Source organism: Lepidothrix coronata, unplaced genomic scaffold (assembly GCF_001604755.1).
Source record: "Lepidothrix coronata isolate B3197 unplaced genomic scaffold, Lepidothrix_coronata-1.0 Scaffold338, whole genome shotgun sequence".
In the NCBI taxonomy this organism is placed as follows: domain Eukaryota; kingdom Metazoa; phylum Chordata; class Aves; order Passeriformes; family Pipridae; genus Lepidothrix; species Lepidothrix coronata.
Genome location: NW_016690518.1, coordinates 52,627 through 64,637, shown reverse-complemented (window position 1 = coordinate 64,637; position 12,011 = coordinate 52,627). Strand labels below are relative to the sequence as shown.

Here is a 12,011-nt window from a genome sequence, read left to right as displayed (position 1 = left end):
TATAATTGGTATAAAAATGGACCTAAACATACAAACTGTTTAGGCATAATGCTAGCTTCAAAGTCTAATCCTGTTGATGTGGATATAACTTCAAAATTTCTTGCTTGAAAATAGCAAGAAAATTTCAAATTACTACTAATTAGTGTGTGATTCACAGTGCAAAGTAATGTATTTTTCCTTTTTTTATGAACTCTCTGATTTTTTAATTTTTTTATGACCTCAGTAATTTTTGTCTGTCATGACTGATCATGTTAACTTCCTGTACTGCAGAAAATGCAATATGTGGCTTCTAGTGCTTGTCATGGCAAAGTTGCTAGAACCATTGAGATCCAGGAGTATGGTTTACTCCCTTTGCTGCTTCTGCTGATGGAACATGAGTTGGTAATTTCTATACGTGTATTGTCTCAGTACAGGAAAAAATTATTCCACAATCCAAATTCTGTTTAGATTTTTAGGCTTAGCAATGTGTAAAAAGCACTATGCTGATCTAAGACATCTTTTATTAAAATTTATATCAATATATAACCAGGTTGTACCACTTAGTGACAAAGGGCAAGTAGAGAAGAGCAGTGGTACTCTGGTGAACTTCTAAGGTCTTATTATCGCTAATAGCTCTGCACTCATGCTCATGCTTGTGTCCTCTCTGCAGGTAGTATTCTGGAATGGGTTTTTTTCCCTCATACCAAACTATACACACACAGTTGAATTTACCTCCATAAAATTGTAGTTTTAAGCTTTCTTTGTGTTCTGATCCTTCCATGCATCCTTTAATGTGATAAATTACTATTTTACAATGATTGTCATTGCATTAATACCTCAGTTGCCTTTATCCTCCTTACCTACATAATAAAATGTCATCTTTACCTGAAACACTTGTTGTGGAGGAGGTAGAGAAGGGAAATGAAGAAAAAGTGTGGGGTGAATGCTTATTTAAATTCAAAAGTAATGCAAGGGGGTTTTTTTCTTGTTTTTTTTTTTTTAGTTAATCTTTCTCAATTGTATTTGGATATAACAGCTGAAAATACGTATTGAAAGGGTTAAGTCGGCATGAAAGAATTCATTTCCACTTTAATGACCTAGCCTTGCTGGGTTAGGACGATGGGGAACATGATTCTGACTTGTACTCCTATTGCCAATTAACACCTCCTATAACAGGTTGCCTCAGCTAGTCATTGAAGCAGAGGCAGTAGAAATAGTTTACATGCAGCTTGTTTTTCACACTAGTTGTTTAATACTCACAAAATTAAAGTATTAAAAGGTTCTTTCTTACCTTACTGGGAAAGAAAGAAAACACTATAGCAGTCGTAGTTTGCTTGTGTGTCCCATGTTCATGTTTAAATTGTTCCAATTGCAAAAATAAATTGGGAAAAAAGTAGTAAAGATTGTGGCGGTTCTTATATTTTACACAGTAATATGTTTTTTGGTGCATTAAAGCTAAGATGTGCTCTACGGTACTTTAGTTCACTGCCTTTGGATTTTTATTACAGTTGCCCCTGCAAAACTGAGTTTCTTTGAAACAGCAGTGATGTATTTCAAAATTATCTTTTGTGCTGTTAGCATGACACCAGAACAGTGTTTAAGATCCATTTAAACAATGGAAAGTGTATCCATTTGTGGATTATTTCTCAGTTGCTTGTGTAATTAATCAAGTCCACCTTCTATACCTATTTGAATAAATGTAAAATAGTACAAATAAAGAGCAGTGCTCTAAAGTGACACTTTAGTTCACATTTAATAATAAAATTGGCTAAATAATTGATATCGGTTCACACTAAGAGAAAGGTGAAGTAATATACCTAAAAGTGTTAACAAATTTGCTAAAAGGCCTGAGTAGATAACACTTCAAGGCGTTAGTTTTTATCCTGTTAGAATGGCAAATGCCTTTAACACTTAGTCAACAAGGGCTGCCCAAGTAAAGGGCTGCTTTTTATATTGGATCATTTCTTTAACTGTTTGAAGCAAAAATAGTATCATGCATAATTTATATTACAGTTTAATTTTCTGTTCATAACTTGCATGTGATTGTTTTTCCGTTACAAGTTGTACTGAAAAAAAAAGTAAAAATGTATTTGAATAGTGCTAACTTAATTTTATCAATTATTATTGAACTTGGGATTCTGCCATTCTAAACAAAAACAAACCCAGAGTTTGGTTGGGTTTTATGAGATGGCTGGCCATCAGGCAGCTCATTTCACTGGCTGACAGCATGTATAGTTGATTCAGAATAAACATCCATTTTCAGTAAGTAGTATATAACAGTATTTTCTAAGAGCATTTTTAATTTTAATAATTACTGTATCCAGCTTATACAGGCATGCTTGGGAAAAAGAATGTTCAATATTCCTTGCAGTTTCCAAATCTGATTTTTCTCCAGTTCCCTGAGAAATAATCCAATAAACCTGCATTTGCTGTTTTGCAGTGAGATGGACAGTCTTCCAAAACTGTCTGTCCTTTGAATACCGTAATGTAACCAAAAATTGTAGATACAAATGCTTTCTTGTTTGGGTTCCTGACACCAGTTAATTTAATTTGGTACTCTGCTTTATAAGGATGGTGCTTCTTTGTTAAAGTTGGCAGGCAGTGAAGTTTATGAACAGTGGTAGTAGCACATGCTGTGGAGGGTCAGTGTAAAATACTTGCCTCCATGTAGAGATTAGCTAATAAAGTCTTTCTTCCTCTTTTCTTGATGAAAGAAATGCATAAACTTCTGTGAAAGACTAGCAGAAACAGGCCAAAGAAGTCTCAAAGCATATAACTCATAGCTAGCTCCCACATACTGTGTAACTAACATGCAGAAGCTTGGGCTGTCACTCCAGGGCTATGTTAGATTATCAGCCATTTGTGGAAAGGAAGGTGATCCGAGATGGCAGTAAATTGGTTCCAGTTTCCAAATATCTGTTTTTTCAAATGGTATCATCTAAAGTAAAGTAAACTACCTGGAAGACCCAAGATCTATTCTGTTGGTTTTAGTTATTGAATCTCTAAAGGCTTTGCGTTAAGAATTTGATGAACTTTGCCTTTATCATTTTCTGTAGAAGTACAAATGTGTAATTATAGTATTTTATGTGGCAGTTTATCTTCGGTAGAAAAATGACGCGAAACTTGACGTATGGATCATTTCTTCCTCAAAATTCCTGAATTTCAGTATTCCTTTGAGCAGTTCATTCTAATCTGTATTCAAAACAAAGGAAGGAATATTAACATGAAAATTAATACACATAATTGGTGTGGTGCAATGATGAGTTTCCTTTTCCCATAATTTAGCTAGTAATTAAAATCTATAAGGAGAACAGAGCAGACGGAAAGGAGATAGTGAGGTCACACAAAAGAAACATCAGTGACCAAGGACATACTGAGTATGTGCTATATTTTTATAAGATGACTGAGAATTAATAAACCTGCATTGTATACCACCATTAGCTAATTTTTATGAGTTCAGGTAAAGTGGTTGAACTGCATGATAAGAGTGAAAGCTGATCTTTAATATTTTTACTGTCTCATGGCACATCCTTAAAGTGGAGTAGTGAAGTTTGCAATTGATACCTCCTAACGTGGTCGTTTATATATATATATTTAAACGCATTTAGTGTGTAAAATCATTCTCAGTGAATACTATGGCTTAAAAAAACCCAAAACAACCTAGTAGAAGCTAAGCAAGTTGATTTACACCAATGAAGCATTCTTTTATGAATTAGCAACATTTCCTATGCTGAAAATAAATAGTTGACTATCAGTGCTGGCAACTGGCAAGAGGACTTCTAACATAAATTTTGAATACAGAAATTGATGAAGTCCCTCTTCTGGACCATCACCAAGATAAATGAGCATTTGGAAGATCCAAGGAATATAGAAATCATAAGGAAATATTAGGAATTAGTACAGTAGGGTTATACCCTCCTTTAGTTCCTACCTTCACTTAAACTAAAGGTGATTTATTTGCCATGTTACAGAAACAAAATGCATTAATGTTTGTCTTTGTTTCCTCCCCGTAAGTGGTGAATCTCCTGACTGATTTTAAAATCAGAAAAGAATAAGCTCTTACAGGTTGTGACACGGGCATCTGTACAGGGGACAGAGACGTGATTAATGCCTCAGCTGCAAGACGGGTGTCAGTGTGATCTTAACACACACTACAGATTCCATCGAGGAGAACCTATTCAAGAACCATAGTCTGTAGAGTAAACTTCAGTTCAAGCTCCTGATTTTTGAGAAGCTAGTCTTAATCAAACAGCAACATTAGCCTTCCAGAAATCATAAAATTACTTATGCTAGTTTGGGGGATTTTTTCTATTATGCTATTCTCTATTTTAAAAAATACTGAATGGTGTAATGGGATAGTTGCTTACAGTGAAATGTTAAACAAAATCTGGAACAAATGTAGAATGTGTATGGTGATCACAGCATGGGTATTATTGTTCTTCCTAAAGCAGAAGGTTACTGAGTTTGTATTTTTACTCTCACTTCAGACCATCTCTGGTCTAGAACTGGTAGAAAATTGGGAGAGCTTTATGTATGAAAAAAGGAGTTGTTAATGAAGTGGAAAGTTACTTTTAAAATTAAAACTCAGTTTATCTGGGCTTTATTCTTAGCAGTGATTGTGGAAACTTGAGTCTTCGTGCTTTCCAAATTCTCAGTGAACGTTTCAAAGTGAATCATTAGAATAGACTTAAAGCAGGAGAGAGATGGTTAAAAAAGGTAATCTGACATTCTTATGGAGGAAAAAACATAGGAACAGCATCGGAAAATGATTGGGCATTTGAAGCTTTGCCAGTCAAACAATTTAATTGTAGAAAGTTTGGTATAAGTGATTCAGAAGCTCTGTGCATCTGGTTCTCTGAAATGTTCTGAGGAACTGCTCAGAGTTTTTCAGCATGAGTGCTAGAGGAGCACTTCTCCACTGGAGTATGTCACTGTTGGCCTAGGGCTATACCAGGCTTTTGATGAAGGAGTGGGGTTGATGCAAAGTAGACCTTTGGTGAGAATACTATAGAAGGTGAAAAGTTAAAACTGCTGGAAGATTGCTGAAAAGGCCAAAGTGACAGAGGAATTAGCAATGAGTAGTAAGAAGTGAGGAAGAGCACATATCAAGAGGTGATGATCAGCAATATCCAAGTTGGAAATAAAGGTTTGAAGCTATTATGAAGCAGTTACGGTTGACACAGATCCATGCATGTATGTAAGTTTCAAAATACAAAGACTGGATTCAAAATATAAAAGTTGGATCTGGAAGTAATGGAGAAGGTATTCGTTGACGTTAGGGAGGGAAAAAAACCCAAATTGAATTTTCTTATTGTCTGTATTCTGAAGACTAGATGTCGTTTTTCTGTGTATGAAAAAATGAAAGTATGCAGAAAAGACAATTACTGTACAAATGTAATATTTTGATTACTTAAGTACCTGATTTTATCTTCAGGAGGTAATGGCATGTGTTGATTGCTTTCTTCTATTTGATGTCATGTGGATGCACATTGTAGTGAATTTCCTCTTACAGGGAAAAATCTAGAATTTGTTTGAAACTTTTCCTTTTTTTCCCCAATTTTGCTTATAACTCTGGAATCAAAGTTCTAAATCTGTAAAATGTTTGTGTGAAAGCACCGGTTTTCCTCTTTTAGCTTAATGTGGAGTATCTTTTTTATTTACCATACTCCCTAGTGTTGTTTTGTTGCCTTTCTAAGTTTACATCACTTCATGCAGAAGTAACCTGTGTCTTTTCAGCAGAAATTTGTTGTACACAATTTCATAATAAATTAATGAATGTGCTCTTAATTGACTGTAATGAGGTATGCTGATATGGAATTCTGTATATAAGAGCAGCAGCATTTCTTTGCTCCTTGAGAAAGGGACATTTAAACTGCTGCCTCCTGTGTTTTTCATTTTCAGCAGTACACAGAACCTGTTTCAACCAATCATTCACACCTGGGACAGTTGTGCTAATTTTTGAATAACTACTCATAAGGCAAAGAGCAAAGTATTTTGTTCACAGCTTTTCCACCTAGGGATCAGAGGTCCATTTTTTCTCTCACTGTACCGGTGTATCTGCAAAGTACTCCCATAGCCTTTATCTGCAAGTCCTCTTTAGCTGAAAGCTGATGAAGCAAAGGGAAATTGCTGTTTGTGTTGCTGCCAGTTAATCATGCTAGCCCAGAAGCATTTACATTCACACCACTGTAAGAAACACATAGTTAATTGGAGAAGTGGCCATATTTTACAGCTGACAAAGGTTTGCATTGCAGCAAGGCTGACTAATGGAAACTTATCTGACTCAGCCTGAATGGCTTGTAACAGGTTTGTACCCAGTGCAATACTTGCCAGTTTTATATTTGACTGATTGTGATAAGATTGCTCTTTAGACTGTGTACTTTGGGGTGGGGGAGGTGGGATGATGGCCTTTTATAAAATATGTTAGTGAAGAAAGGTGCTGTAAAGAAGTGTTTGGGGTTTGGGTGTGCTTTTTTTTTGTTTGTTTGTAACAACTGCATCTAACCCACAAAGTCACAATTATACATGCATTTTTCTGTAAGTTTTGTAATATGGAAAACAAAAGAAAATGTTTTGAAACTGCAGAATAACAATGGTGGAGAAAATAATTATTTATTCTTTTCATAGGGGCCACCAACAGATGCTCCTGCAGTTGATACAGCAGAACAGGTTTATATCTCTTCCCTTGCACTGCTGAAAGTAAGTGTTCTGTGCATACCGTGCATACTGTGTCTGAGTATAGTGCTGGAGATAGAGCACCTGGCAGCTGTCCAAAGTTTATGGACTTGGGTTCCCTAGGTGCTGGTCTGACTAATTTTAAAAATAAATTAATGCTGATTGGAACACTCAGAAACTTATTTCAATTAGTTCTGGTTTATTGGCTTTGCTTTTACTATTTTATAGTTCATTACAGTTTCCAAATGTGCTACAAGTTGCAAATTAACTATAGATCAGCAAAGGCTGAAAGAACTACCTCAAATCAAACTTGAATCTCCTGTTAAACATATGGTGTCATTTGGTCTTGATTCCAGATGTTGAAGCATGGTCGTGCTGGTGTCCCTATGGAAGTCATGGGTCTGATGCTTGGAGAATTTGTTGATGATTATACTGTGAGAGTGATTGATGTTTTTGCAATGCCACAGTCTGGAACGGTGAGTTCTTTGCATCTAGACCTTGATAGTTTTGTTTGCTTGTTTGTTTTTTTCCTTATGGTAAATTTATTTTTGGAAAGCTTCTTGTGCTTTACCTCTGATGCAATCTGAAGGTATAATCTGTGAGTTATAGTTCAAACAAGTCAAATGGATTTAAGGGTTTCAGTAAATGAAAAAAAATAAGTAGAAACGTTTTTTTGGCAAAGTCTAGTACTTAAGTGGGTATATCAGTATATGCAGATGTTATGTTCTTATGTATTATAAATATATTGATAGTACATGACTTATAAGATTTATAAATTGATAACTTTCAGAACTCATATACTGTGAGCCAGGGGAAGGATTCAAAATTTAAAATGTTTGATTAGAAGCATATCATGTGCTTAATTGTGATGGTGCTATAGATACACTTCAAACTAGATATGCTTCAAACTTGCTCTCTTTGACAGATCTTAGTGGCATGTCTCTTAAATGATATTTTTGTGATGTGAAAAAATTATGTATTTTAATTTTGAGTAAGAATATCCATTTTATAAAGAGATTAAAGAGGTGAGTCAAGGGGCATAACTGGGGTTTATGATGCTTTATTTTGTGTAACTAGAAAGAAATGTTCTTGAAAGAAGCAATGGCATCCCTTTGTAACTCAGAGCTGCACATCAATTAAATTTTCAAATTCTTTTGTCCTGAGTTAATTCTATACCTGTGCATAAAATAAAAATCTACATAAAGCCAATATGTAATATTAATCTTGAATAAAACCTGTAGAGCTGAACTTGTGAGAAACAACAGGGGAAAAGATAAATTCCTGTGCCTATTTAATCATATTTACTCATTGTAGAGATTACTTACATAGCAATTCAAAATCTTCTTTCAGTATTTTAAGAATCACATTGAAATACATTTCTAAAAATTGTATTTTGCGTTTAAGGGAGTCCTGTCATGTAGTACTGGAATATTCAGGTTGCCTTTTTAAAAAGATACTTATAAATATTTTTTTGTGTGGAAAGTAACAAGTCAAAAGATAATATTGCTTTATGTACAACTACTGTGATTTTTGTCTGTCTTTTGAATCAGGGTGTCAGTGTGGAAGCAGTGGATCCTGTATTTCAAGCAAAAATGTTGGATATGCTGAAACAGACAGGAAGGTAAGTCAGTGTAAAGAGGGCTGTTGGTAACAAATACTCCCTGCATGGTTTTTAGAAGAAACAGCTGGCTTTCTGCAAAACTAGTAGTCTAGGAGCTATTAATAATGTTTAAAAATAAATAATTGGCCCAGAAATTAGGTGAGTAGCATGTCATTCAGTTCCCTTCTTGCATTTCGATTGTCAGGAGACTGTCACTCCTGTTAAACCTGCAGCTTTGATTATCGCACAGAAAGATTAGAATGCTGCTCAGTTTAGTGTAGGTGATTACTACACAGTACCTGCTTAAAAGATTGATTTTTTTATTTAACCCTTTAAATAAGATTTTAAAAAATTAGGAAGATGTAGCTTTTTCATGAGCAATTTTAATGAAAAGAAAGGGAAAATAATTTTGTAAAAGATCCTAGTATTTAAACAAATTTTTATTTTACTCCTACCTCTCAACAGTTGTCGTCTGCTTGCTCAAATTCTTTTACTGTGGGAAAAACTTCAAAATTAATGTTAGCAAAAGGCTCAGCAGCTGAACAGAACAGTGCAAATTGCTTTTTGACTGAGTTCCTAGTTCTACTGCTGGTTTAATTGATATTTAATCCTTTCCCACCGTTGGTTCCCGTTGTCCATGTCTGAAATGGACTTTCTGCCGTGAAAATTCAACCTTCGATGCCAAGGAGTTAAAGAGTAGATATTTACTCAAGTGCTGAAAGGGTAAAAACTGGTTCAGGGAAGGTGTGGTAACAGGGTGAAAAACTGAAAGCATGATCTACCACTGCTAATATGTATCCCTTAATGATAGCCCTCTTTTGTCTCATTTATTCATGTCCATGTTTTCACCATACTATGGTGAGTAATTTAAATATTACCAATGGTGTTTTATTCACAGCTCATTGTAATTTATGCCCTGATATATTCCTATTTCTTCTTGTGATACATGTTTATATTTTTAAGAATCTCAATGTCCTCTTTGTTTCAGACCTGAGATGGTAGTTGGTTGGTATCATAGTCATCCTGGCTTTGGCTGTTGGTTGTCTGGTGTAGATATCAATACCCAGCAGAGCTTTGAGGCCTTATCAGAAAGAGCTGTTGCTGTGGTGGTGGATCCCATTCAGAGTGTAAAAGGAAAGGTATAGTAGGCTTGCTTTTTATTTTTAAGGCACTTCAGTAAGATTTAATATAGAAGCACTGTAAATATGTGTAAGTTCTTGATTTTTGGAGGCCTATACTGTATTAAAAAATTTTAAAAAACCCACCTCATTGTAATGAAAAGATCATTTCTAGTTTATTCCTCATCTTACATCAGTAGTCCTTAAACAGGCTGGAAGTCTTTGATATTGTTAGTACACATAACCAATCGTAATCCTCTCTTAATATTTTGCTATTGGGGTGTCACTCAACAGGTTTGCAACTAATAATCCAAGTATACATTGTTTTATATGTTACATTTTAGCTACAAAATCTAAGATCAGTTACTAACAGATTGGAAAAGGTTCAGCCCCTTAACATGAGTACTAGGAAGGCATTGATTTACAGGCATTGCATATGATGGTTTTTAGTATAATTTCTATTCCAAATGTTTTGGGCAATAAAACTTCACAGAGTAGTTGATATCAAGCATTTGAGTGTGCAGATAAATTATTAAGTATGTTAAATTATTATGAAAAGAGATTAACTTGCAAAGCATATTGGGTTATAGTTGTCCTTTGTTGAAATCTCTTTTGTTCTTGTTTAGTTCTCTTTTTATTTCTTTCTAGCCCCATATGCCATTTTCCTATTTCCTGCCTCATGACAGCAGGGAGCAGCTCTATTATCACCTTCACAGAGCTGTCTGCAAATGTGAGAGGCAATTCGATTTTGCTCAACCACAGGGAGAGTGGATTAGAAAAACTACAGAACGTACAGAAATTGGCTAGGTGGTTTACTGCTTTAAAATACTGCTGAGGTGTTTTGTTTGAGCATGCACTCCCATTGTATTGTAGAATAATTATTGAAATGCATCGTGGTATATATGGATGATTTTCATGTAAATTTATAAATATTTTAAAAGTGTTCATCTTCTATAAAGCCATAGTATCATATTTCGTGTAAGACAGATCCTATTAAAGCTACTAAACACTATGGGTTCCCTTAATTTCTTAATAGAATGTTCTGAAGCTACAGTTGCATTTTCAGTTGGGGTTTTTTTAATTCTGATTTTTATAGCAAATATGTTTATGTAACAGGCAATTGAAAAGTTAATAGCTTCTTTTTGTTTGGAAGCTATTAGACATCTGAATCAATTTTGTTCCTTTTTAGTTGCATAAAGAGTAGAAGAAAATACAGGTACTCTAAGAAAAAAAAAAGATGCAGTAGAATGTTTAATTATTCCTGACTTTTTTTTCATACAACTTTTTCCCTTTGCTTTTTCTTATTTTCCCACTCCAATAGAAATATTGAAATAAGATTCTTTTTATTTTGTCAAAATATAATAGTCAGGACTATTACTAGTGATTAATTTAGACCTCATTAGCTATTAAATCCACTAAGAAGAAAAGCCTCCCAGTAAGTCACATACTTGCTCACTAAGTGCTTCTTTTTTAAATAATTTTGTTACCACTGTTGCTTGACTTAGATGTCTATCTTTGAGATCTTTGATCACTTCAAGAAAGTAATCTTTAGCATATTTATTTTGAATGTGAATAATTTTTTGTCCATCTAAACTTTTCTCAGTTACAGCTGCTGTTAGGGCATTGTTGCCAGTACTTGAGATTACTGGAAGTCTTGTAATGTTTGTTTTTCATGCACGTTTTTTAGTTGCTACAGTCAGATTAAATTACATTCTCAGGTTTTGCATTACAAAAAATTAACATCTGTCATGTTCCTGGCAAGTGCATCCTTTAAAGCTTAGAAATAGAAAGAATCCCCCAAATTATGATTATCACTTTTAAATAACTTCTTGATTTGGAAGACTGTGGAATATGTATGACTTTTATGATCCTGGTTGGCAAGATCCCTTACATTAAACTATGTTCAGATTTTAGATGAACCAAGAGAAGAACAACTACATTAAAGTTAAAGGGGTTTTCTCAGGCCAGGTTTGAGTGTTTTGTGTGCATGTCTAGGTTATTATGGCATCCAGTGCCTCTTTGTATGTTAGACAGCTCGAGCTAAGCCTATTCCAGGGAATTATCTATGTTAGTGCCAGCAAAGAAGAACCACTTGCAGAGGTAGTTTTGCTGGTATAGTAGCCACCATACTGGTGGCTTTAGCTGCATGAGTCCAGGTTCATTATTCATTATACCTTATACTAGCATGTCTACTTGGCAAAAAATTAGAGTGAACGTGTGGCATAGAGAATTTTAATATGGTTTTTTTGACTGAGATTAGATGTATTTGAAAGCAAAGTCCAAAATAACACACTAGCTACTTTTAAACCTGCCTCGGGGCAGGTCCATGCCCATGTAAATTGGTGTGGCTTATGGTCACTGAAGCTGTCATGGTTGCACTAGTGAAGAATAACTGGGTTATTGTCATGTGTCAGGAAGTTGCAGTGAATTCGGATGAGGAACCTCAGGTTCACCTTGACTAGCTAAAACATAAAAAAGCAGTTTGCCCTGTTACTGGTAAAAAATGAAAAGTTGTTAAGTTCTTTGTTAACTGCCTCATCTGCATACATGTGTTCCAGAAACCTCGTAGGACAGGGATGTATGATTGCAGTTTGAAGATAAGAATACCTGTAATTCTCATCAGTTAAAAAAAAAAAAAA

At 34.8% G+C, this 12,011-nt stretch overlaps 1 protein-coding gene across 1 annotated transcript in view; it reads left to right on the top strand.

The window, feature by feature from the left end:
* Window positions 1-12,011, top strand: part of PSMD14 (proteasome 26S subunit, non-ATPase 14) — a 46,759-nt gene that overhangs the window by 16,178 nt on the left and 18,570 nt on the right. The window contains exons 5-8 of the mRNA XM_017838417.1: window positions 6,607-6,678; window positions 7,011-7,130; window positions 8,205-8,275; window positions 9,243-9,393. Coding sequence (XP_017693906.1) covers window positions 6,607-6,678; window positions 7,011-7,130; window positions 8,205-8,275; window positions 9,243-9,393 — 414 coding nt within the window. The remainder of the gene's footprint in view (window positions 1-6,606; window positions 6,679-7,010; window positions 7,131-8,204; window positions 8,276-9,242; window positions 9,394-12,011) is intronic.